The sequence below is a fragment of the Gopherus evgoodei genome, chromosome 4, assembly GCF_007399415.2.
Source record: "Gopherus evgoodei ecotype Sinaloan lineage chromosome 4, rGopEvg1_v1.p, whole genome shotgun sequence".
NCBI lineage: Eukaryota > Metazoa > Chordata > Testudines > Testudinidae > Gopherus > Gopherus evgoodei.
Window position 1 is genome coordinate 32,533,899 of NC_044325.1, and position 27,998 is coordinate 32,561,896.

The 27,998-nt window shown below is 39.5% G+C and overlaps 1 protein-coding gene across 3 annotated transcripts; it reads right to left on the reverse strand.

Moving 5' to 3' along the window:
* Positions 1 to 271: 271 nt before the first annotated feature.
* Positions 272 to 27,926, reverse strand: CPSF2 (cleavage and polyadenylation specific factor 2). 3 transcript variants are annotated; one of them, XM_030558892.1, is made up of 16 exons: positions 27,806 to 27,926; positions 27,041 to 27,142; positions 20,661 to 20,841; positions 18,117 to 18,276; positions 17,903 to 18,008; positions 16,023 to 16,152; positions 14,534 to 14,649; positions 13,750 to 13,937; positions 12,942 to 13,232; positions 11,031 to 11,131; positions 9,531 to 9,731; positions 8,694 to 8,846; positions 7,516 to 7,741; positions 6,385 to 6,687; positions 2,754 to 2,888; positions 272 to 2,644 (listed from the first exon to the last, which is right to left on the reverse strand). In XM_030558892.1, the coding sequence occupies exons 3-16, from the start codon at positions 20,807 to 20,809 to the stop codon at positions 2,552 to 2,554; spliced, it is 2,352 nt and encodes a 783-aa protein (XP_030414752.1). In that variant the 5' UTR covers positions 20,810 to 20,841; positions 27,041 to 27,142; positions 27,806 to 27,926; the 3' UTR covers positions 272 to 2,551. The 3 variants fall into 3 exon arrangements, with proteins under 3 accessions (XP_030414752.1, XP_030414751.1, XP_030414753.1); XM_030558891.1 differs by lacking the exon at positions 27,041 to 27,142; XM_030558893.1 differs by lacking the exons at positions 27,041 to 27,142; positions 27,806 to 27,926 and having other exon boundaries at positions 20,738 to 20,822.
* Positions 27,927 to 27,998: the final 72 nt, after the last annotated feature.

The window sequence follows — 27,998 nt, forward strand, 5'->3', positions numbered from 1 at the left end:
ACCCCTCCCCAACAATCATTATTTTTAAAGGGTGGGAAAAAACAAACATTGTGGTGCTTCGTATGAATTAAAAAACAAAACAAAACTGATTTCATCCTCCTGACTGGACAGATGTCTTTAACAGATTTGTATGCATAAAGGCTTTCAATTAATTTAACAAATTTAAAAAAATGAAATACCAGTAACAACCATGGAGTGTAAAGTACTATACGAGATTCTAGCTGCTTCTATCTTGAAATCTTACTGAAAGCCTTTTAAAAAAAAAAAAAAAAAATCTTATGCCTGACCTTAAAATGTTCTCCAAAGGCAAAATGCTTCCTTTCCCAATTGGAAAATTCACACACTTTTTTGAGCCATGCTACAGAGTGATTTTGATTCAGCATAGTAGCAATGAGTTTTATGGTGGAACTTTTATCACAGATGGGACCCAAAGGGGTTGTCTCTTTGCTTGTTTATATCAAATGAAGAAGTGTCTGACTACAATTACAATTAGATCAGGAGTACCAGACACCCCAATTTTCCAGCATAGTTTTACCAAACGATTGCTCTCAACTGTTCTCATAAGAACATTTCCATTTCAGTTTAATACTGGGCATATTCTCCTTCCCTCTGTTAAAACTTATTTTCAAAGGCTTCCCTGAATCTTTTGCCTTAAACAATTCTCAATATTGCTCAAGGGGCCGGGGGGGGGGGGGGAGAGTAGATTTTCAACTTTGGTACTGTGTATTTGGGTTGAAGTAAAGCAGAATGAATAAAAATTAGCCTTTCACACACATGAAAGTAAATCAGCTTCAAGGTAAACCTCAACTTAGATTATGGGGACTGATGATTAGAGCAATCTTCATTACATTTCTATATTAAAAGGCGTGATCCTACATTTCTTTCCCATAAAAAAAACCCGACTTACTTAAAATTCCTTCATGGCATTTCCTCCAAATTCTATGAAGTGGTGGTACGCAAGGAGAAGAGAATGAAGAAACTGAGGTTCAGCCCCCAAATACTGCAGATCTCTCATTATTTCAAGCCAGGAATTTGTGTGTATCAAAATACATACACTGCCTCTCGATCATATTTTAGAATGCATTACACATTTTTACATCTAGTATCAGAAGCTTTTGAACGCTTATCCCAGTTTTCTTTTAAGCTCCTATTCCAACTTTTAACTTTTAAACAGTATAAACAGGCAACTTGAAGAATAGCTATACAATGCCCAATAGTCAAGAATGAACAACAAACTAATCTTCACTTCAGCAGCCGCCCATAGAGCTGGTTTTTGCCCATATTTCATTAAAAGTTTGTTTGCCTTTTTTTTAATAAACAAATGAAAGCAGAACTAAAGTTTAAGCCACCGTTGTTGTAATAAACAAAGAATAATTTCAAACACTGGTTAAAACTAAAGGTCAAGAATAAAAAAGTAATTTCTCATTATAGACCACTGCTCTGCATGTGTTCCATCATTGTTTTCAATTCAGAAATGTAAGAAGTTAAGTGACCCAAGACGATTCATATTCAACTAAAAATATAACAAATTTTGGTACCAGTGGCTGTAATCCCACTGCCAGCAATAGGAAAAACAAGTAGTATGAATCCTGATACCAAGGGGATAAATCCACAAAGTGAAGAATTCAGACTTAAGGACAGAATACCTTCCTGAACTTAGCTCACTGTGCACTGCTTATTATAAGTAACAGAATGTAGATGTTTTTTTTTTTTCTTGAAAGTATTAAAATCAAAATTCTCAAAAGACAGATATAGCTGGCATAACAGATTGCAACAACTAGAAGTTATACATATTTACATATACAGTAGCGAGAAAATGCAAAAACATGTGATTAGCAGATCTGTCAGACAACTTTTGTTTTTCCAGTCATTCTGTATTAAAGTACCTTACAACATTTTAAAGCTGGCTTTTTGACCCAGGAAACTGAAATTTTATTTCACAATATCTTATGATGTACTGTATCAATCAGTAGCACAAAGCAGTTACAGTATTAACAAGGGTGCATATTAACCATTGCAGGAAAGTCACTATTAAGCACTTGGCCAATTTTCAATGGCCTAGAAACTTTTTACTGAAACTTCTACTGTTCAGTAGAAGAACCTCCCCACAAAAAGCAAAGACAACCCGTATATTTTTAAAATAGGAAAAATGATTCTTTTTCTATATTTGCATTCTTAGGCAGAGACTTGGAATGCCATGTCATGTGAAAAAGCATGTTTATGACCAGTTAAATCCTTCTTGGAAGAAAGTTCATAAAAGAAACTGTCAATCTCAGTTACAGCATACAAATGGTATTTGCAACAATATTCCTTACCAGTCTGAAAGCCAACAATGTGGAATGTACCAAGAGATGTCTTACATAGAACTGTGGTAGCAATTATTTATCTGTTCAGGTTAGTTTACTGGATTTTGATGTCTAACTTTTCTGAAGAATCAGTATTCTCTGAAGAAATTAGAAAACTACAAAAAGATACCCACAAAAATAAAAAGGTAGAAATCTCCACTATCTTTTAAAGTTTAAGTAAAGACATCATCTTCACAGCATCTCCTTTAGACAATGGCATATTGCTCGTATAAAAGATCTCTTATTCTATAGAAGTCCTGGCAAAGACAGCCTTCCAATCCAATGCGCCCTGTTTCAGTCTGAAACAAAAAACATACTTGAATCTATTATCTTTACAGTGAAGTGGTGAGGGAGATGCACATAATGCGCTGCATATATTCTAGATATTTTTTAAAACAACATACTTACCCTACGAACAGCCACTAGGTTGTTGCATACAAGCACTCCTCCTACAAATTCAGCTTGAATTCCTTCTCGCAGAAGAACTTGTTTAAAATCAGACAGTCTTGGCTCATTCATGAAAACAGACTGATGTCCAATAACCTTTCAATGAATAAAGATTGTAGTAAAACATTTTTATGAAGACTTTATAATAAAGTAACTCAGCATATGATTGGAAAAAATATATATTCTAGGGCTGTCAAGCAATTAAAAATATTATTGTGATTAATTGCACTGTTAAACAATAACATAATACCATTTATTTAAATATTTTTGGATGTTGTCTACATTTTCAAATATATTGATTTCAATTATAACAGAATACAATGTGTACAGTGCTCACTATTTTTATTACAAATATCTGTGCTGTAAAAAACAAAAATAGTTCACTTAATACAAGTACTGTAGTGCACTCTCTTTATCAAGAAAGTTGAACATACAAATGTTGAATTATGTACAAACAAAATAACTGCATTCAAAAATAAACCAACACAAACCTTTAGAGCATACAAGTCCACTCAGCCAGTCACTCAGACAAACAAATTTGTTTACATTTGCAGGAGACAATGCTGCCGGCTTATTTACAATGGCACCTGAAAGTGAGATCAGGTGTTCGCATGGCACTTTTGTAGCAGGCATTGCAAGGTATTTACATGACAGATGCACTAAAGATTTATATGTCCCTTCACGCTTCAGCCACCATTTCAGAGGACATGTCCACACTCAATAATGACCCAAGATGCATGTTCACTTTCATCATCTGAGTCAGATGCCACTAGAAGAAGGCTGATTTTCTTTTTTGATGGTTAGGGTTCTGTAGTTTCTGCATCGGAGTGTTCCTCCTTTAAGACTTCTGAAAGCATGACTCCACACCTCATCCCTCTCAGATTTTGCAAGACACTTCAGATTCCAACCTTGGGTTGAATGTTGTAGCTATCTTTAGAAATCTCACATTGGTACCTTTTGTGCGTTTTGTCAAATTTGCAGTGAAAGGGTTCTTAAAAGGAACAACATGTCATCATCTGATACTGCTATAATATGAAATACATGGCAAAATGCGGGTAACACAGAGCAGGAGACATACTATTCTCCCTCAAGGAGTTCAGTCAAAATGTAATTAACGTATTTTTTGAACAAGCATCATCAGCATGGAAGCATATCCTCTGGAATAGTAGCCGAAGCATGAAGAGGTATACGAATGTTTAGCGTATCTGGCACGTAAATACCTTGCAATGCTGGCTACGAAAGTGTCATATGAAGGCCTGTCCTCACTTTCAGGTGACACTGTAAATAAGAAGCCGGCAGCATTATCTCCCGTAAAAGTGAACAATCTTGTCTGACTTAGCGATTGATTGAATAAGAAGTAGGACTGAGTGGACTTGTAGGCTCTAAAGTTTTACATTGTTTTGAGTGCAGTTATGTGACAAAAAAAAAAATCTACATCTGTAAGTTCCACTTTCACAATAAAGAGATTGCATTATGGTACTTGTATGAGGTGAACTGAGAAATACTGTTTCTTTTGTTTATCATTTTTATAGTACAAATATTAGTAATAAAAATAATAAAGTGAGCACTGTACACTTTGTATTCTGTGTGGTAATTTAAATGAAAATATTTGAAAATGTAGAAAAACATCCAAAAATAGCTGTAAAATTTCAATTGGCATTCTATTGTTAAACAGTGTGATTAAAACTGAGTTTAATCATGATTAATATTTTAAATCAGAATTTAATTTTTTTGAGTTAATAGTGTCAGTTAACTGCGACTAATCGACAGCCCTAATTTATTTAATTTCCCCTTTAATAGGTGTAATGATTTTAAGAAGTCCTCATTCGCAACTCCTGGTCTGTGCTGGGAGCATGCACCTGTGGGACAGGGCATGGGAAACTCTGGTTTCTTTTTCAAGCTCTGTGATCTTAGCAAAGTCTACTAGGGTGAAATTCTCACCAATACTCAAGCCCTTTTATGCCAGATGAAAGAGCCCTATAAGCCCTGGATCTAGTCAAGAGATGATTTCCCCCTACATAGGCATTGTGTAAGACAGCCATAAGGCTACCCTTGTAGGATGTGCTCACATGCCCTGGGCAAAGGGTGTGTTGGGAGCGGTGCCCCGACAATCAACACTGTGGTTCATAGCACAGCCCAGGGAGGTTGCCATAATTTAGATAGCTCTAGGTGCCTTCCGAAATTATGCTCCAAGGGATACAGAGGCCCTCAGCAGTACTGGTTTTGGAAGATACAAAGGTGGCAACCTACCTCCATCTGGGCTAAGAATTGCAGCACAAGACCTTACCCTTAGTATCTGTATGTCTCAGTTTTCTCTTTTTTAAAAGAAGTTAATGGTATCTACCCAAATATGCAAAAGTATTTGAGGACTAAGGACGAAGAGTGCTGTTAAGAATTGCACTGTCTGACCCTCTGCTGGTCAGTTAGGTGCTCCTTTTTGAAATGATATTTGTGCATGTATCTATCTTTAACCTACATATGATAAGGAAACATTTACCAGTGTCAGATGAAATTTAAGGAGTAAATCCAAGGAGTGATACCAATTAGGGTTGTCAATTAATCACAGCAAATGCCTGCAATTAACTGAACACAAAATTAATGTGTTAATTTTTTAAACACATTAATTGCATACCTCTGGGTGGAGGGGAAGGGCAGAGAGGCATTGACAGTGAGGGGGCTGAAGCCCCAGCTCGGAGCCTGGTGTAGGGGTGGAGGCTTGAGCCTGGAGCCTCACGCAAGCCCCGTGCAGGGCTGAAGCCCCAAGCCCTCTGCCTATATTTGAAAATATAGAAAACATCCAAAAATATTTAAATAGTATTATGTTATTGTTTAACAGTGCGATTAAAACTGTGATTAATCGCAATTTTTTTTTTAATCTGAGGATTAATTGCAAGACAACCCAAATACCAACTGATTTCCAAAGCCATGTATGGTAAATGCACAGGTCGCATAATAAAATTTTTTTTTTATTGCATCAGTACCTAGAAGCCCCATCTGAGATCAGGGTCACATTGTGGTAGGCACTGTATATTATATATAATAGAGACATTCTCTGTCTTGAAGAGCTCACATCCTGAACAAAGAAAGCAGTAGCTGTGTAACAACTGTAAAAATGACACTAAGGACTGGTCTTCAATATGGGGATATAGACAGTGATCGATTTAGCAGGTCTAGTGAAGACCCACTAAATCAATGGCAGAGTGTTCTCTGGTTGACCCCGGGTACTTCAGCTCCCTGAGAAGAATAAGGGAATTCGAGGGGAGAGCATCTCTCATCGATGCAGCACAGTGAAGACACTGGGGTAAATCGACCTAAGCTGCCTAGCTGGAGCAGTGTAAATTAGGTCGACTTACACCCGTAGTGAAAACAAGCCCTAAGACACCAATTTACAACATGAACAGTCCGATACTGGAGGCCTTATTCAAGCAAAGCTCCTGACTTGAATGAGACTTTTACCTGAATAAGTCCCACTGAAAGTAAGGCTCTAAATGTTGAAAAAACTATACCAGCAAATCATCCCCACAAATATAAGACTCAAATCCCCACAAATATAAGAGAGCATGTAGCCAAGGGAAGGCAAAAGCTTTTCTACCTCATGTGGTGGCAGTGGTTCTAGAGTAGGAATGATCTCACTCTCCTCACATACTTCCTTATCATCATCATCAAACAAACTCTTCATAGCCCTTTGCTGTGCAATAACACTGGAGTCAGAAGAAGGCATATCCACTTGCATTTCCAAGTCTTCTCCATCTTCTCTCAGCTCTCCTTCTTCCAGAATGACTCCTGTGTCCACTTTTGAAACCCGCATGTCCAGGACACCATCTATCCAAGCTAGTTCTGCATCTTTCGCTTTACAGAACTGAAGGGAGCTGACCAGAGAATCTTTTAACCTGACCTAAGTTGCACACAGACAGAAACTGTAATGACTTATTTACATAAGCAAACCTGACAGCACGTTTCACTAGCTCTTTCGAGAATTTCGAGAAGCATTTCAGTTTGGATTTCCATTGGAGTTTCTCCAACCAGCTCTCGCATGCTCTCTTTCATACCCTACTCCCTTCAAACTGAGGTATGTACTCTTCTCTCTAGCCCCATTGCCCCGTCATTAGATCTCTACTTCAAAGCTTAGTTGGAACCATCTATAATGCTGACATGCTCAGGCAATTTCTCTAGTTTCTTTCATGTTACACACACACACAGAGAAACAAACATACAGAGTAATGGTATAGTTAAGGTTTTTAGTAAAATTAAGTTGTTCTTACTTGACATGCATATTTTCAATTACTACGTATGCTATTTCTTTTGCACCCAAAACTCTTATAGCAGTTTCAGTAAGAATTTTAGATATACGTGGAATGCAGGACTGGGACTCAAATGCATACCTAAATATATACAATGTGTTAAGCAGAGCAAGTTGAATGAGATACTTTCCTTTTGCACTTTATAATTGCAGGCTTCAAATGTAATCTCAAACATCTATTAATGCAGTGATTGCATTAATAATGTATTAGTATAACATATGTAATATCCACAAGAATATAATGGAAATGTTTCCATCTTTCCCCAGAAACAAGTTCTTTGTCTTGCCACAATATGACTAGATGTAAGTGCTCATACCATTATCTTTCCCCCCAAAAGCCACAGCCAAATGATGACAATCTGATCAATATAGGGCTCTCATAACCCTCAGTACTCATACAATTGATGAATTCCACCATCTTACCTGATAGATGTGAGTCTCACTGGTTGCATCTACAGTTTCATGCAGTTTAGGCATATAAACTTTAATATCTTTCCCACCAAAAGCTCTGCAAGATTCTGAAAGGTCCTGGCTAGCCTCAGGTGGACCATGGACAATGATCAACTGTCGTGGCTTCATCTGATTAATTATTTTTTTAATGGAGTCACCATCTGAGCGTCCTTCATAGTCTATGTATGTAACTCTGGCTCTAATTTGATTTTAAAAGAAAAAAAATAATTAATGCTTTGTCCTAAATTTTGAGAGAATAATTATGTTGTCTTATTGCTGTAACACTTGCTCTTCCTTTCCCATTCCCCCTCCTGCCCTATCCCACATCATGTATAAAAGTAGATCAACTCTTCAGAGTAGGAACCATAAGTCAAATTCTGTGCCACCTCCAGGAGGAGCAGCACAAGAGGTGCAGCCCACAGGAAGCTTTAAGCCACTTTGTGCCTTCTTGACTTCAAAACAGGCCCCAGCCTAGTTTAGGCAGCCTGAGGAGGTGGGTCTGCTGTAAGTTACAGAAGCTTCCCCAGTGTTGCTTGCAGCATAAGCCAGAATGGCAGTAGTTATGTGCACTATGCCCCTCAAAATGCCAGAGACTGCAAGAGGAAGAGAGTGGGGAGAAAGCCACAGTTGGGCCATATATGGCAGCCCAATGCAGCGCCTGCACCAGTGGAATTCTCCCCCAGCCCCTTTAAACCACCCAAGCACCATTTAAGGTGGGGGTGAGGGAAAGGGGCAAATCTTCTTTTGTGTCTTTTCATCTGTGCTACAAGGCACATAGCATCCTTCTGGGTGCCATAAAATAATGATTAATGCTACATTGCGGTAGGTTTCTTTCAATTAATTTTCTTTTTTTAAAAAAAGGATTTAATAGGTGATACTTGAAATACATGCAGCTATTTCAATGATTTTTCTACCCTTTTCACAAACTTAAAAAAAAAACAACAACATTATCTTCTAGTTCCCCAGAAAAATCTCCTTCTGGACTTGGAAAAAAAATAAGCAGCCACCATGAAGTTTCAGCCTGAAAAATATTTTTTGAGGAAAAAACAAAACAAAACATAAGCAACAAAACACTGTTTGCAATGCATCAGCCATTTCAATTGTGAATCCCTGACAAACAGTGCCCTCAAGCTTATCTAAAAATCACTCACTTTATTTCCATTGATTCTGTCGCTGAAATACATTTGGTAGGAACATCTGATAAATCTTGGTCCATAGGCTCATCTCCATTTGTCAGACCAGATTCTAATTTACTCTTTTCTTCTTCAGTTGCTTGAAGCTCTGGAACTAGGAAATCCTCAGGCCTAATGTTGAAATTTTTAATTATTTGTATTAAAGTCGCAAAAGGGTTCTAGGTGCTATACAAACAATATTTAGTATTACACTATATTACTGTTGAGTTGCTTTGCAATTAAAAGTATATAAGCTCAGCAGAAACGCTTTTAAGATTTCAATATCTAAACATGCTCAAGGATATTCCACCCCGAATTAAACTATATCTCTGCCAGATTAATATCTTTTAGATATTCCAATTTCTGGCATTTACATTCAGCCAACAGTCTACAAGATTCTCTCTCTCTTTTTAGTATGAGTTCCTTAGAAGGCAGATAGCCTCTTTGCTGGAAGACAGCGGTTTCTGTTTTCTCTCCTTTTCATTTCAAAGTTTACAAATCAGATTGGGTATTTTAAACAAAAATCAGGTTCACATTGAACAGAAAAGAATTTAATCACTTCTCTCTTCTAGGAGAAAGAAAGTGCCTAGAGAGGCAGCATGATTTAAATGGATTGAGCATCAGGAAAAAAGGAGGAACTTCTTAATTTCAGTCTTGGCACTATCACTAATTCTCTGTGTGGCCTACAGCAACTTGTCTTAATTTCTGTCTGTTATCCTTTGTCTAAAGTGGGGAAATACCTACTTCACAGGTCTGTCGCAAGTGCTTAAAAAAAATACTATACAAATAATAATATTATTTTTTCCTCAAACATACTTGATAATCTCCCCATATTCATCCCATTTAATTCTTTCTTCTGGGGCTGGAAACATCGGATAAGACTTCTTGGCCTGTTTGAAGAAGCTTCCTTTTCGGCTTCCTTCACCTTTCATCATCAAGTCATGTTTAGTTTTATGCACTGATGGCTGATCAATATCCTCTTCAACATCACTCTCATCACTGGAATCAATATCTACCCTGAAATGTCACCCCAAAATGGATTTTAAGTTATTTCTTTTAAGTTTCATTTTACACACCCACTCCCACACATATATAAAATTTCATTTTAAGTTACATATCAAACATTTGCTGGCCATTGCCTGCACTCAGATGGTCATATGCCTAATTTTGCAATTAATGAACACTTAGAAACATTTAAAATCAGTTATTGCTGGAGAACTAAGATGATTTACAAACTTCAGAAAGGATTTGTGACTGTTAAAGAGATCAGCTAAAAGAGGCCCATTAAAACAAAATTCCATAGCTGACTAATGAATGATCTGATATACATAGTAACTCCTCACTTAAGGTTGTAGTTATGTTCCTGAAAAATGTGACTTTAAGTGAAACGATGTTAAGCGAATCCAATTTCCCCATAAGAATGAATGTTAATGGGGAGAGTTAGGTTCCAGGGAAATTTATTTTTACCATACAGTACAGTACTATGGTTGGAAGGTGCCCCCGCCTTACCCCACACAGGCACAGCCCACTGGCACTGGGGACAATGAGGCAGGCAAGGAGGCTGAAGGTGCTGTAGGCTAGGAGAATCACGTTGTGCAGCAGCAGTGGCAGCTTCCCCTACTCTGCAAGCACCAGGGGCAGGGGGCTCAACCCTTGGTCCACCCACTCCACCCCTTTCCCCAAGCCCCCACCCTTAACCCGCCTCTTCTCCCTCCCACCCACCCCCGTTTACTCAGCACGCCACGTCCTCGCTCCTCCCCCCCCCGCCTCCTGCTCATGGCAATCAGCTGGCTTACAGCATTCAGGAGGGAGGAGCGAGGACACGGCACGCAGGCTCCCACATCCCGTTCTGGAGACAGGGGAGGGAGCAGGAGCCTGCATGCCGAGTCGTCACTCCTCCCCCGCCTCCTTCCTGAACACCGCAAAACAGCTGATTGCCGCGGGCAGGAGGTGGCGGGAGGAGACAGAAGGCACTGATCTGCAGGGTCTGCCGGAGGGCAGGAGGCACTAGGGGGAGGAGGGGAGCGGGCATAGGGGAGCTGATAGGGTGGCTGCCAGCTGTGAACAAAGCAGGCAGCCAAACAACATTATAGCGAAGCATTGCACAACTTTAAATGGAGCATGATCTGTAATTGAGCAGGGACATAAGATCGAAACAATGTTAAGTGAGAGGACGTTAAGTGGGGAGTTACTGTATTTTCACCTATGGAAGCTACAATTTTCAGCTATTTCCAAAAGGTAGTAAGGTATATTGGTTACTTGAAAACTGTGTCTTTGGCATTAAGAGCCCACTGCATTAATAAGAAATATACTTACTCTTTGGACTGTTCTAACTTTTTAGCTGCTTCTTTCTTTAGTTTCTCCTTTTCTAGGTACTCCTCAAGTTCCTTCCCTTCAAGTTTGACACGTTTCCTCAACTAAAAAGAAAAAAAAAGTGTGTGTGTGCGCGTGTATAAAAATATAAAAGGAGGGGAAAAACTATATTAGAGTAAGCAACTTCAAAACAAGCTGTAACTTTTATTTGGAAGTTTTAATACCCCTTCTACTGCACCAATTAAAACTTTTACCCAGTCACAATCAGTATCAGGATACCAACGTGATTAAGGCTACTTCTGCCACTCACATTGAGTTCAGTAGTAACTTACTCTAAAATGTAAATAAAATCCCTAGTACTGCTAAAATTAAGCAAATATAGTATTATCATGCTTAACAATAAAATAGTTATAGTAAAACTGTATTAAAAATCAACTGATTCACTTTGCAAAACTCCTAAATTGAAACTGATCTTCATCTAGCAACTTACAGTGGAGGAATTATTTTTTTCCCCTTCTTTCAATAACTGAACAGGGCAAAATTAATCCCTAAATAATATCTGGTGTTGGTATAATGGTTTTCCTGTCTTTGCCGCTGACAAACAAGAGCAGAATGCCAAAATTGAATATTATTATAGGGAAGAGTAGCAAATTTTGCTCTGGCTTTAAAGAAGGCATACCACAGTACACCTCTAAACTGCTATTTAGAGGGGCGTCAAAAATCCCTACCGCGTTATAGCGGAAACCCCGTTATATCGGGGTACGGGCGGCAGGGCTCCAGCAGAGATTTAAAGAGCTCTGGGCTCTAGTTGCTGCATGGAGCCCCGGGCCCTTTAAATCACCGGTGAGTTCCACTGCCATAGCCCCAGGGTAGCGGTGGCAGGGCTCCCGCGGTGATTTAAAGAACTCCAGGCTCCAGCCACTGTGGGGAGCCCAGGCCCTTTAAATGGCCGGCAAGCCCCGCTGTCGCAGTCCCGGGGTAGCGGCGGCAGGGCTGCAGCAGGATTTAAAGGGCCCAGGGCTCCTTGCAGCAGCCGGAGCCCTGGGCCCTTTAAAGTGCCACCTTAGCCTCACTGCCACAGCCCTGGGGTAGCAGTGGCAGGGCTCCAGCGGTGATTTAAAGGGTTCCCCACAGCCCCGCTGCTACCGCGCTATACGTAAACCCATGTTATATCGGGTCATGTTATAGCAAGGTAAGGGTGTATACGTTTTTCTAAATAATACTGTATCCTGAGGACAATAATGCATGAAGCATCATTCTGTTCTTTTAGGAAATTATAAAAGAAAGCTGTAGAATCTATATGGGAATTGCTAAAGAATCCCTTTAAAGCCACAGGTGTACACACTCCCATACAAACCATAAAATTTGCAGGTGGAATCAGGAGCAGGTGTAGTATGAAAAATTACTGAAATCAGCTGTATAAGTCAACTATTCCCTTTTATTTTCCACCTTTCGTTTTCTTTTTAAATTTCTTGTGTGATATTTACCTCACTCAGCTTAACTTTCTTTTTCTAAATGATTTTTTTGTCCAAATAAGCAACTGTATCTTGACATCTAAACGACAACGGGAAACTGTATAATTACTTTCTGTTTACTGTAACATGGGTGCGTTTCTGTGATTTGAAAGGTATTTTTAGTAATTTTTATGCTACAGATTTTATAACCTTGCCCTTCAGCTAATATATAATAACTCCCTACCACAAAATCTACTTTTGATCCTATTCTTGTTTGACGATGCCATGCTTAACTATAACTACAGTTTGACACATCAGGAAATAAGTGGCTTAAGAGTTCTCTCAGCAACTAGACAAAATTTTCAATAGTACAATCAAAAAAGAAATTTAAGCTAGGTCTTGCACACACTTCCACAGTTGGTAAACATCAGAAAAACTGAATTGTAACATATTGCCTTACCTCTATATCTATAACCTTTTCAGAAGGGTTATCTATAAGAAATCGTGCTAGCGTCCCAGGTGTGGTCCTATAAGTTAAAATTACAGAGTTTTTGGAATCCTGACACCACTGTATAAAGAGATCTCTTGAAAACCCACATTCCAAATCAGGTTGGCTGGCAAGCACGACTTTTGGGCTAGGTACTCGAGCCAAGTCAGAAAGACCATGACATAATGAGAGATGGCGGAATTGAAATGGATTGTTCCTCTTGTCTTCAAAACACCTCATCAGTTTGTCACTCATCCATTCAACCTAAGGATGGTATTGGAAAAAAGGGTTAAGTCATCTGTAAGATTTTTACATGGTACTTTGTAATAACTAAAACTGATGTACAAACTTGATACTTGTACCTGACAACATTAAAAAATGCTCTTCTAGAGATTCGCAAGTTGACGGGTACAGTATGCACACACATCAAATCAGTCTCTTTACCAATACCTCTCTGTGGGCAATCACATATCATGTATATAAATTAAATATTCTTTATCACACCTGCAACCTAGGCTAACAGATCAGTAGTACAACGAAAATGGATTTCCCTATCTATCAAATCATACTACTGGCAGTATTCTGGTTGCATATTACTTGATGGAGGGAATTTAGATCATGAGTGCCCACGCTGGAATAGGGAAGTCAGATCAGTAACACAGAAATTTTTCTTCCTGTTAAACAGAACCACATGTCTTTGGATAAGCCTACTGTTATCAAGCAACATTAAGAATGAAAATAATTAGCCCTTTCATAATTGTATTTTAATATCAGAACACACCTGTGATTTAGAAAACTCCACTACATTGTAGCTGACATTATTTAAAAGTGCTAAAGAGTAGACTCCTAATCCTGCATCTTTTGTTCTCCAAATCTGATCAAGAAGTTGGGCAAGTTCCAGAACTCGGCCTGCTGTATCCACGGCTATTAACACATTTCCATCACCTCGCAACGTCTCCAAGACATTGGCTGGAGTGGGATGGGAGGGGAGAAATAAAAATAAATAAATAAAATAAAGTAGCTGCACACTGAACGACAATTAGAAGAGGAGAAAGATTTTTATTTTCTCTACCAAACATCAACTATAATCGGAGGAAAACTAAACTCAAAGATTAACTGACAATAAGCAGCACTGAAAAAATCTCAGCTTCAAAGAGATATTGATGCACAATTCCCATTTTGGGAGCTGTGCCCCTCTTATACAGCTTTCAAAGGCTCAGTCTTAATATTTAATAGTAATTTCTTTTTTTAAATCCATTTTAATGATTTTTTTTAAATGAAGTACAAAGAACCATTGAAATTTATTTCCTTATCTCACAGGAATAGATCAGCTCAGGCTAGATCAAAACATCAAGTCTTTGATTCAATTTTAGCAAGCATGACTCAATCACTTTTTATCTGAAAATACGTTTATTCACAGGATCACTAGTTAGAAAAAATATAAATAAATCAGAAAATTAAAAGAAAATTAAAGATTCTCAATTTTCATGTACATTACATTTGTTATAGAAGTTTATAACTCAATTGAAAAACAGATATTTTCCATTACTACTGCTTTAACATACTTAACAGTTGTTCATCTCTTTGCTTCCGTCTGGGTTGTACATACGTAGCATTAAAGGAATCTGTGATAAGCAGCGAAGGCCTGCTCAACATTTCCAGAGAACATCCATTTAAATGGCTGAAGAAAAAGAAGTTAGGCCACACAAGTTCAGTTTTTGTATTGCTAACGAACGACAAGGCAAAAAAGTCATAAGATAGTTCTCAATGTGATAGTTTTCAATGTGCAGAACTGGCATTCCCCATTATTTGGCAAATTTTCTATTAGATTCTTACTGTCTTTTAATAACAACAACAACCACCACCTTGAAAAAACCCCTCTATTGTAGGAATAAGATGATACTTCTTAAGAGAAAATGTATTAGAACATGGATGATCTGGCTTCATAACCATGTACTTATGCCATGTTTAGAAAGAACAGTTTTTTGTTAAGCCAAAAGCATGGGCACTTCATGCTGCTTTCATTTTCTACTTGCCATGCCTTTTCTTCCCTGAAACTTCTCACCAACCCTTAAATTTAGTTTAAGACAAACCCCAAATAACTTATGTTTTAAATCTGCAAACTTCTTCCACTTTGATTTTATTCTCGTCTCCATTTGTCCCTTTAACACATTTTAATTTAAAACAAAATCTTCCTAAAGCAACACAGAATATAATCTCTCTTTTCTGCAGGAGTGGGAGGGGAAAGAGAGAAGAGATTTGCTCTCTTCTCTTTTTAAAGGATCTCAAACATTTCCACAATAATCTAAATATAATTATTTCCTCATTTTAAGCACCAAGTCACCTATGTACTTTTTTTCATTTTCTAAGAAATGTCTGTCCCATTCGACTTATTCTTGAATTACTTCTATATGAGACCAGCTGCGAATACTCCTACAAGCAAAAATTGCCCTGTAATCACATTTTGATCAAAGGAGAAAATGAACACTGCAATTTCCCACAAATACGAATCTAAGATTCAAACCCTCCTTCTCCCCTACATCCCCACCCCTGAAGCCTTTGGTATCTGCATTTTGTACCTAGATTATTATGCAACATTTATGTCTGTCCAGACTCCCAGCGCATCTGCAGTCTTGATTACAAGCTGGACCTTATACTGGCATTCAGGGGCTCATTAGCATGGTTGTTTTTCCCTTGATAAAAGGGACAGTTATTTATCATTGTCTTATTCTTCTTAGAAGACTGCTTCTTTTTATTTTTATTATAAAAGACACTATTTATATTTTTATACTCCTTTTTCAACTGGAAGGAGAGATTTCCCCTCCTCTTCCCAGCTGTAGCACTGGACATTTTCTGTTTCAAATTTTACAATTAAATTGAAAACAGGATTTGATAACGAGGAAAGCCACCATCAAATCCAGCTGAGTTGAAGTGAAGTTGGCAATCTTAATATTTCATGCCAGTGCAAGTATTTATCATGCACTGTTAAATTACATCGCAATACTAACTGAAATTTGGGGGAAAAAAAAAAAAGATTTGCTGTGTTGTACATACATCTCCCTCTTGTGGTTGAAGTCAACAGCATAAACAATTTCTTCTTCTCCATCTTTGACAATCTTCCAAATTGTGCCTCCTATCATGTGACCAGCCGGCAGTGGTGTAATAGAAAGACCATGTCCTTTCCCTACAGGAACAATATTGTAACCTCTCAATATTTCAGATATAGCATGCCTATTACAATACATTATCCCAACCACAAGGCAGTTTGAAATAAACCACTAACCCATAGTTACTACTGAGGGAGGTCAGAAGTCATTATTCCCTCCAGCCTGACTACTAACAACAGTGTAAGGTTCCAGTATTCCCTGTGATTAAGGATTCTTCCCCATTTGGCCTCCGGAAAACAGAGAGCTGGGAAAGGTACACCAATCTCAGGTTAAGTTTGTTCCAGCTGTGCTGCAATGTCCATGAAAACAGGAGGAAAAGAAACACATAACTGGCAGCACTTTTTGCCAGTTATTTTATGAACATAACATACAAACCACACTGGTGAAATGCAGTCATCACAGAGTGGCTGCATTTAACCACATAGCAATATTACAGAGCTAATAGCAAGAGAACAGCAAGCTTTAAATTAAAGTTTCTAGGAAATTACAGAGGGTGCATGTACACAGATTAGAAATCAACCAGACCATGAGGACACACAGTAATCTCTTATGAAAAATATCAAGAAATGTGTTTCTAGTGTTCCACAGTATAGGCAATATACCACTTATCTGCATGGAAATACTCTTAGAATTGATGACAACACACAAGTGTCGTCATGCAGCAGAAGAGGGAAAGGTGGAGCATAACTTAGCCTGTAACCAGCACAAACATTCTAATCTTAGAAGTGTCCAGCATGCACTCTCTGAATTCATTTACATTACAAATATGACAAGTCAGGGGGCCCAGTTATAAGACAGTTCAAACTTTACATGTCTTCTCATTGGTTTAGTTAGTGTGGACAGGACTTCACTTTGTCCCAATAAATGTGTTAATGCCTTAAACCAGTGGCTCTCAACCTTTCCAGACAAGTGTACCCCTTTCAGGAGCCTAATTTGTCTTGTATATCCCCAAGTTTCACCTCAGTTAAAAACTACTTGCTTACAAAATCAGACATAAAAACAGAAGCATCACACTATTAATTGCTCTCTCATTTTTACCATATAATTATAAAATAAATCAATTGCAATATAAATATTGTACTTACAATTCAGTGCACTGGATATACAGCAGTATAAACAAGCCATTTTTTGAAATTTTAGTTTGTACTGACTTCTCTAATGCTTTTTATGTGGCCTGTTGTAAAATTCGGCAAATATCTAGATGAGCTGATGTGCCCCCTGGAAGACCTCTGCATACCACCATCGGCAGGCATACCCCTGGTGAGAACCACTCCCTTAGACTACTATAATTTGAGCAGAAATCTCCAACACTCCTGTCCATTTCCTGAAGAACTTGCCTTTCTGTTTTTATTTGTGCTCCTTTTCACTTGGGGAAAATATGTAAGCAACTGTCAATGTTGCCTTCAATTAGCTAGCAACAAGATGTATTTTAGAGATGCGGAAGGTATCAGAAAAATAAAGATGAGAAATAAAACATAGGATAGGACAGTCAAATTCAATCCAGCATAACCCTTACTAACTTCAATGGGAGTTGGGCCTTTTTCTGAAATGTAATCATTGGGGCAGATCCTCAGCTGGAGGTGGATCTATGACAGCTTACACCAATGAGGATCTGTCACTTTGTGCTGCTACTGATCCACTTTTAGTGAGTCAGAGGACCTATGCCACGTACTCTCCTCAAAAAAGCAAATTCCAGTTCAAAATGAAAATGCACATTAAATCCATTAAAAAACAAGTCATCTTCTGCATCTTTTGCTGTGTTTTTACCTTTCAAGTTCACAATCTGAGAGAACTTGAGCTGCTGTATTTTATCAAAAGCTGCATCTACATCATCCAATGTAAAGAGAGTGAAATCTTCTGTATTGTGGCGAGACTAGCATAAAAAGGAAACAAAGGAAAACATATTAAAAAGTCCGAAAATCATCTTCTATGAAACAGTTTAATAAATTAAATACATGTGAAAATGAGAAATAAAATATACCTGATACAGATCATACATAAACATTTGTCCCATTTTATATACAGGAATGGTTGCATAAATAGCACAATTTAAACCCATTTTTCCAACTGCATAGGGGAGAGCACCAAGATGTAGAGGATCAGGGTGAGAAAGTAGCACTGCATCAACCTGGTGTACATATCTAGGAGGAAAAAGGAGATATACATGAAAAAAATTACTGAAAAAAACAAAAAAGACTATTTGTAGTAACATCAAGTGCAAAACTTCCAAGCAGAAAAAAAATCATTCAATTTATCCCCAACAGAACGGGAACTTTGAACTAAGGAAAAGTTTTAATAACTGTTACAAAAAATAAAAATTAAGGATAAAATGTTGAGAAGCTCTGAAGTGACTTAGAAGCCTAAGTGCCCAAGTCATTTTTCAAACTGGGACTTGGGATCCCAAGTCACTTAGAGTAAACGTTTCAAAGTGCCTAATTTCCTAATTTGACAAACTCCAGACTCACAGGAATTGCATTTCTATTATTTCAGACAAGTGATAAATAGTAAGATAAGGGATTAAAATATTTCCAAATTGAAATAGATTGAATTCAGTATTCAAACAGATTTAGTATGCAATTTCCCTTAGCTTTTCACACAACTAGTTTTCCAAAGCTCTTTGAAAACTATACACAGTTAATTATTTATGACTGGTTGGTTGGCTTTGGAACATGAAAACTTCTAGCTGTACCATGCCAACCTGATATTTTAATGTAATATTTTCTTTCTCCTCCAGAATGATAATGCTTGTTTAGTGCTTATTAGTATTACAATTATAAATCATAAAACATGAAATGACTTAATATATCTGCTACTTAATTGAATGGCTAACACTATCAAAAGATTTTAAGAAAGATTACATTTATTAATTGTGAAATTAAGTTAGCCTAGGACTCAGGGCCCAATTCTACAGCCTTTACTTACTTGAATAATCCCATTTAAAAAACCTGAATAAAGGCTACAGAATCAAGTCCCAAATCTGTAAAAGCCAAATTAAAAAAATATCTGTTTAAAGAAAGAGGAAGAGGTCAAATGTAAGTATTTCAAACAACAGTAAGTGGCTGGATTGTTTTTAAAAAAGTAAAAAGATGAATTCTTTGACCTACTGGCTAAACATTTTATAAAAACAGACATCTCGAACAACAGACAAGTGAAAAAAATGTATTAGCTGAAATGCTAACAGCATGTATATTGCACATATCTGAGTAGCATGTAGCAGGAAAGCCCTTTTCCTGAAGAGTAACTGTCTGGTTCAAGAAACTTTTCAAAATATTAAAGGCCATATTGCAATTATTGTATCATAATATGTAGTTGAAAGATTTTAATGTGTGATGATGCTATGAATAGTGATTAAAATTGGCATTGTGAGGATTTCATGTTCTTTCAGGAACTTCCATATTTAGACCCTCACCTTATAATCACTGGGAGTACAGGATGACCCCTTTCTGCACATGCACAGAGCCATCATTGAATTAAATGGGGTTCAGTGCAAGAGCCCACCTGCTCAGTTTAAAACACAGATTTTTTTTTCTTGACAGCCCAAACACCCGATAGCAGGTGAGGATCAAACTGTTTTCTTTCTGGCTTATACATGATCAGCAGTAAGATTCTACTATTTGTATTTAGTTAATTCTGTTGATAATTAAGGCTACATTTTAGACATGGGTAATTTTAGTAAAATTCACTGCCTGTGACCTGTCCATGACTTTTACTAAAAATATCTGTAAATAAAACTTGGGAGGGGGGCCATGGGGACTGTGGGTCCTGGGGGAAGTGGCTCAGGACCCCTACTGGTGCTCAGGGGTGAAGTGGGGAGGGTTGGCAGGGCCTCTCTATCTGGTTCCACGTCCCTGCAGCTCCTAGGCAGCGCAAGGGCACAAGCACTGGCTGCTGCAGCTCCCATTGGCCAGGCACTGCAACCAATGCGAGCTGTGGGGGCGGGAACTGTGGGTACAGGCAGTGCGGAGCCAGTTCCCCCACCCCCGACCACCTGGGAGCTGCAGGGCCATACCAGTGGGAGCCCTTACCCTGAGGTAAGCTCCCCCTAAACCCCCAATGCTCTGCCCCTAGTCCTGAGCACCCTCCCACACACCCAAACTGCTCTTGCTGGCCCAGGGGCTGCCCACTTTGGGTAGCCCCTGAGCCAGACCCAGCCACTGCAGAAGACATGGAATCCATGGCCTCCCTGACAGACTCACAGCCTTATTGATAATACACAGACCAGAACTGAGCCAAGCTAAGTATCTCATAGCTGTATATAATGGATCTGCAGGGCTATTAGATAAAAAAAATCATATTTATGTAATTAATTCAAGCTGATACAACTCAGAATATACACAGAGCAGATCTATTTATTAAAGTTTTAGAAGACTGATTTTTCCTATCATATATGCAATTTTAAACAGAAAACAAAAATTCTGGATTTTCATTCTACATCATGAGCATAAAATATCATGCTTTAAAACATGCAGTAATGTGTTTCAAGGCTTTTATTAGAAAAATAAACAAAGGAGAAGCAATTACTTACTTCCTTAGAGAATCAATGATATCCATTGAAAAATTCTCATCCCAGCCACAGTCCAATAAAAAACGAAACTCGTCTACCTGCAGCAGATAGCAGAGAGCAGATTCCTCCTGCACCCCTGAGAGCGTAGTCAACTTGATAATGGAGGTCATTTTGCTGTCCAAATGTCTGCTTACCAAAACAACTATTTTAAAAAGAAAAAAATGTAAACACCTAATACAAAAGAAGTATTTAGATATTTAGACGAACCATTATTTTATTATTTGTGTAAACGTATGCAAGTCAGTAATAATTTTGTATTATTATTATTACTAGATAATAATACCTCATTATCAATTACCAGAAATTCTACTGACACTGTTATTTGAGCTGCTATATTTTAAATACAAAGACAGAAAACAACCTCTTATTGTTCTTAAATTGGGATTGTTTTCAGATACTTCCCCAAAACCTAACAAATTTTATGGATGTCAACAATCAAAAATGTCAAGTCAGTGTATGGCAACTTCCTATTTAAAAGGGATTGTTCATTAAAAGAAAGCTGGATGGAGACAGACATACACAAGCTTCCACTGAAGATGAAGAGAAAGGCAGATTGACAAAGAAACAGAAAAAGCCTGAGAAACTAGATCATAAAAATGTAGGACTGGAACAGACTTCAATAGGTCATCTAGTCCAGTTCCCTGCACTCAAGGAAGGACTAAGTAATAACTAGACCATTCCTGACAGATAATTGTCTAATCCAGTGGTTCTCAAACTTCATTTCATCTCCACTCCCTTCTGACAACAAAAATTGCTACACAACCCTGGGCAGGTGGGGGGAGGAGGGGGCAGCCAGAGTCCTGACACCCCATGGAGGGAGGCTGTAACTTGAGTCTTCCTGTACAAGGCCCAGCAAGAGAACTAAATAAATTCATGGAGGTTAAGTCCAATAATGGCTATTAGCCAGGATGGGTACGGAATGGTGTTCTTAGCCTCTGTTTGTCAGAGGGTGGAGATGGATGGCAGGAGAGAGATCACTTGATCACTGCCTGTTAGGTTCACTCCCTCTGGGGCACCTGGCATTGGCCACTGTCGGGAGACACGATGCTGGGCTGGATGGACCCTTGGTCTGACCCAATATGGCCATTCTTATGTTCTTAAGTCTAACACCAGCCATGGTGACCCCATTAAAACAGGGTCACAACCCAGTTTGAGAACCACTGGATCTATTTTTTAAAACTTCAAAAACAAAGATTCCACAACCTCCCTAAGCAATTTGTTTCAGTGCTTAACTACCCTGACAGTTAAAGTTTTTCCTAATGTCCAACCTAAACCACTCCTGCAGCAATTTAAGTCCATTGCTTCTTGTACTATCCTCAGAGTTTAATGAGAACAATTTTTCTCCCTCGTCCTTGTAACAAACTTTTATGTCCCCTCTCCCCCATCTTCTCTTCTCCAAATTAAATAAACCCAATTTTTCAGTTTTTCCTCATAGGTTATGTTTTCTAGACCTTTAATCATTTTTGTTGATCTCTTCTGGACTTTCTCCAGTTTGTCCACATCTTTCCTGAAATGCGGCCCCTGGCACTGGACACAATACTCCAGTTGAGGCCATATCAGCATGGAGTAGACCGGAAGAATTACTTCTTGTGTCTTGCTTAAAACACTCCTGCTAATACAATCCAGAGTGACATCCGCTTTTTTTGCAACAGTGTTAAATGGCTGATTTATATTTAGTTTGTGATCCACTATAATCTCCAAATCCCTTTCCATAGTACTTCTTCCTAAGCAGTCATTTCATATTTTGTATGTAATTGTTTCTTCCTAAATGGAGTATTTTGCATTTGTCCTTACTGAATTTCATCCTATTTACTTCATACCATTTCTCCAGTTTGTCCAGATCATTTTGAATTTTACAGTAGAACCTCAGATTTATGAATATCTTGAGAGTGGAGGTTGTTCGTAACAACAAACCATGGTTGTTCTTGCAAAAGTTTACAATGAAAATTATGCAGAAGAAAAATGCTGCTTTTAACCATCTTAATGTAAATGAATCAAGCACAGAAAGAGTACCTTACTTGCTTGGGGGGCGGGGGTGAGGAGTGCCTCTGCTGCTGCCTGACTGCGTACTTCCGGTTCCAAATGAGGTGTGTGGTTGACCGGTCAGTTTGTAACTCTGGTTCTACTGCAATCCTATCCTTCAAAGCACTTGCAACCCCTCCCATCTTGATATCAACCACAAACTTTAAAAGTGCACTCTCTATGCCATTATCTAAATCATTTATGAAGATATTGAACAGAACTGGACCCAGGACTGATCCTGCAGGACCCCACTAGATATGCCCCTCGAGCTTCATTGAGAACCACTGATTACTCTCTGCGAATTGTTTCCCAACCAGCCGTGCAGCCAACTTATAGTAGCTCCAGTTAGGTTACATTTCCCTAGTTTGTTTATGAGAAGGTCATGCGAGACAGTATCAAAAACCTTACTAATGTCAAGATATACCACATCTTACTCTTGAGGAAATTCTGCACCAAAAAATTAAAAATTCTGCACATATTTTAAAATTCTGCATATTTTGTCAATAAATGTACAGGCTCTAACATGGCAGTGGGGCGCACTTGCCCCTAGCTGTATGGAGGTGGGATATCACCTTGCAGCACCCCCCCCCCCCCGAAACAGACTCAGCAGTGATGCTCCTCCTGACCCTCATACAGCAAAAGGGCTTTGCCTGTCCCACAAACAGCCCAGGGTCATGCCCCTCCACACCAGATGAACCAAGATAGCAAGGGAGAGGGGCATCCTCTCTCACACATACCCACTGGTCCCCAATCCAGGTGTAGGGCAGGCAGGCTCAGACCTGCAGGACTCAAGTGTGGAGGAGGGATCCAGAAGTGGGGTGAGAGATTTCTATGTGGGACAAGCTGGGTGTGGGGGATCAGTGGGGCAGTTCCTGGCCCGTTTGCCAGAAGCTGGGAATGGGCAACAGGGGATGCATCGCTTGATTAATACTTGTTCTGTTCATTCCCTCTGAAGCACCTTGGCCAATATTAGAAGACAGGATTCTGGGCTAGATGGACCTTTGGTCTGACCCAGTATGGCCATTCTTATGGTCTGAGTGTGAAAGGGGAGGGGGGTAACTAGATGCACAGGGGCTCATTGTGGGAGTTCCCAGGGCAGAGGGAATGGGACTCTGCAGAGGGGTCCAGGTGAAGATGGCTGGGGCTCAGCACGGAGGTGTGGGGGAGATGGGAATCAGAAGAGGTGTGGGAGGTTCAGCGAGGGGATCCAGGTGCTGGGGCAGGAGTTCAGGTGCAGCTGATTGGGTCTCAGTGAGTTGGGGGTCCAGGCACAGAGCTTGTTACGGTTGTCCAGAGAGTTCACTGGGGTGGAGGTTCAAGTGTGGGGGCTCAACAGGGGCTGGTAATCCAGATGCGGGAGGAGCTCGGCCAGGTGGAGGTTCAAGTGCAGGGAGGGTAAGGCTCAGCAGCTGTAGGTATGGAGAGATCTGGATGCACAGGCATTGGGTGGACAGGGGAGCAGGTCCCCATACACTGACCCCGCCCTCCCATGGCTGAAGGAATGATGGGGGCAGGAAGTGGGGATGCGAAGCTTCCTGCAGCCAGGAGAGGTTTCTGATCCAGTCCCAGCCACTACTTGCAAGGGAAGAGGAAGTTCTGTCCTCCCCAGCCTGGCCGAGACTAGAAGCTGAGCCTGGCACAGGGTAGGAGCCACCAGCCGGGCATCCCCCCCATAGTGATTTACCTGTCCGCTGGCTCCTCCCGGCACCCGAAACGACATGCCTGTGCTGCTGGGAAGGGGCCCATGACCACTCTTGTGACTTCCCTTTGCTTCCCCCTCAGAAGTCATATTTCTACAGGGAAGCAGTGAAATCTGCAGAGGCCATGAATTCTGCATGCAGTGGTGCAGAATTCCTCCAAGAGTAAACATTACCCTTTTCCCCCATTCAAAAGGCTTGTTACTAAGGCTATTGGTTAACTGCAGTTAACTCACATGATTAACTCAAAAATTAATCACAATTAACCACAGTTTTAATCACATTGTTAAACAATAGAATACCAATTGAAATTTATTAAAAAGTGTTGGATGTTTCTCTACATTTTCAAATACATTGATTTCAACTACAACACAGAACACGAAGTGTACAGTGCTCACTTTATATTATTACAAATATCTGCACTGTAAAAATGATAAAAGACATAGTATTTTCCAGTTCACCTCACACAAGTACTCTCGTACAATCTCTTTTTTGTGAAAACATAAACGTAGAATTTTTTTTGGTTACATAACTGCACTAAAAAACAAAACATTTCAAAACTTTAGAGCCTGCAAGTCCACTTGGTGCTACTTTTTGTTCAGCCAATTGCTAAGAAACAAGTTCATCAACATTTACAGAAGATAATGCTACCCACTTCTTATTTACGTCACCAGAAAATGAGAACAGGTATTTGCATGTGACTTTTGTAGCCCGCACTGCAAGGTATTTACGCGCCAGATATGCTAAACATTTGTGTGCCCCTTCATGCTTCAGCAGCCATGCCAGAGGATATGCTTCCACGTTGATGATACTCGTTAACTAAATGCACTCAGAGGGATGAGGTGTGGAGCATGCTTACAGAAGTCTTAAAAGAGCAACATTCTGATGTGGAAACTACAGAACTCAAACCACAAAAAACACCCAACCTTTTGCTGGTGGCATTTGACTCAGATAATGAAAATGAACATGTGTCAGTCCCCACTGCTTTGGAGGTTATTGAGCAGAACCCGTCATCACCATGGAAGCATGTCCCCTGGAATGGTCGTTGAAGTATGAAGGGACATATGAATCTTTAGTGCATCTGGCATGTAAATATCTTGTAAGGCCAGCTACAACAGTGCCATAAGAACACCTGTTCTCATTTTCAGGTGATATTGTAAACAGGAAGCAGGTAGCATTATCTCCTGCAAATGTAAACAAACTTGTGTCTGAGCGATTGGCTGAACAAGATATAGGACTGAGTGGACTTGTAGGCTCTAAAGTTTTGCTATGTTTTGTTTTTGAGTGCAGTTATTTTTTTTGTACATATTTGTAAGTTCAACTTTCATGATAAAGAGATTTCACTACAGTACTTGTATTAGGTGAATTGAGATACTATTTCTTGTTTTTACAGTGCAAATATTTGTAATAAAAATAAATATAAAGTGAGCACTGTACACTTTGTATTGTGTTATAACTGAAATCAATATATTTGAAAATGTAGAAAACATCCAAAAATATTGAAATAAATGATATTCTATTTTGTTTAATCACACAATCGCAATTTTTTTTTTTTTTTTTTAAACAGGATTTGTTCTTGTCCAATCCATGTTGACTGTTACTTATCACCTTATCATCTAGATTCTGGGTACTGAAGTTAAGCTGACTGGTTTATATTCCCCATTTTTATAGACTGACACTATACATTTGCTCTCTGCCAGTCCTCTGGAATTTCTCCCATCTTCCATGAGTTTTCAAAGATAACTGCTAATGGCTCAGATATTTCTTCAGTCAGCTCCTCAAGTATTTCAGGATGTATTTCCTCAGGCCCTGCCGACTTGAAGATATTCAACTTGTCTAAGAAATTTTTAATGTGTTCTTTCCCTATTTTAGTCTCAGGTCCTACCTCATTTTCATTGGTGTTCACTATGTTAGATATCCAAAAACTACTGATCTTTTTGGTGAAAAATGAAACAAATAAAATCATTTAGCACTTCTGTCATTTCCACATTTTCTGTTATTGTGTCCTCCCCGCCCCCCTGTGATTTAGTAATGAGCCTACCCTGTCATTGGTCTTCCTCTTGCTTCTAATGTATTTGTAAAATGTTTTCTTGTTACCTTTTATGTCTCTAGCTAGTTGTGCCTTGGCCTAATTGTGTCCCTACCTGTTTTTTTTTAAAATATTAATTCTTTTTAATTTGACCTAATTACCATTTTTATAGGACTCTCTTTTGAGTTTCAGATCATTGAAGATTTCCTGGTTAGGCCATGGTGGTCTCTTGCCATAATTATCTTTCCTATGCAGGACAGTTTGCTCGTACCCTTAATAATGTCTCTTTACAAAACTGCTAACTCTCTCAAACTGTTTTTGCTCTTAGGCTTGCTTCCAATGAGATCTTACCTACCAATTCCCTGAGTTTGCTAAATGTCTGTCTTCTTGAAGTCCATTATTGTTATTATGCTGTTTTCTCTCCTACCATTCCTTAAAATCATGAACTCACCATTTCATAATGGTCACTACAATCATGGCAGTTTTTTAAAATATAACTTTTAAGAAGTATAATGAAAACAGTGAGTCACACTTTGGCCTCTTTTTCTGAAAATTGGGCATATTTAGTCTGGAGAAAAGGGAACAGAGGGGACCTAAAAATAGTCTTCAAATATGGTAAGTGTTGCTATTGAGAGGATTATGCTCAACTGGTCTCCATGTCCACTGAAGGCAGGACAAGAAGTAAAGGGCTTAATCTGCAGCAAGAACAAAAACAGAGTTAGATATTAGAAAAATATTTTCCTCTAATAGTAGTTAAGTTCTCTTCCCAGGAAACTTATACAACACCCCTCTTTGGAGGAATTTAAAAACAGGCTGGACACATACCTGGCAGGGATGGTCTAGGTTTACTTGCCATGGGGCTAAACTAAAAGACCTCCCAAGATCCCTTACAGCCACGTCTAGGATTTTGTGATTGCCAGAAAGCTAGACGTCTCCCCAAAGGAAATGCAATGCTAATAGGACACACACACACACATATAGACCTGGTGCATGACTCCTCCACTCACTGTCCCCTACCCCCACTCTTTGAGAAGCGACTGCCACTCCCGTCTCTCTCTGGAGGTGCCCCCCGCTCGCTCGAGGGTCTCCTGCCCCCAACTCGCTCCCGCTCATCCCTGCTCTCCAGCGCTCCCGGGGAGAAGGGTCCCAATCCCAAGACATCCCGAGGATGGGGATGCGCCTCTCCCCGCTTTCACTGATGAGAGGGGGCGCTCAGAAAAGTCCCCCCACCCAGACCAGTCCCCCGGGCCTCATGCGCTGGGACGGGAAGCCTCCTTGCTCGCCAGGAGCCAGTGTGCAGATCGCTGTATCAGGCTCTTCCCGGAGACATGGGCGGAGCGAGGCACCCCAGCACCTACCTCACCACCAGCCCTACGGCGCTGCCCCCAGGCCGCTAAACCTACTGGGGACAGCACAGGGGGGACCCTAGCCGCCTTCTCAATCAGACCCCATGTCTTCCGCAGCCGCCGCCATTTTGAACTGAGATGGGGAGGCGGGGCTCGGGAGTCTGGCGTAGGAGAAAGCGACAGGGGAACGGACTGTACCATTGGC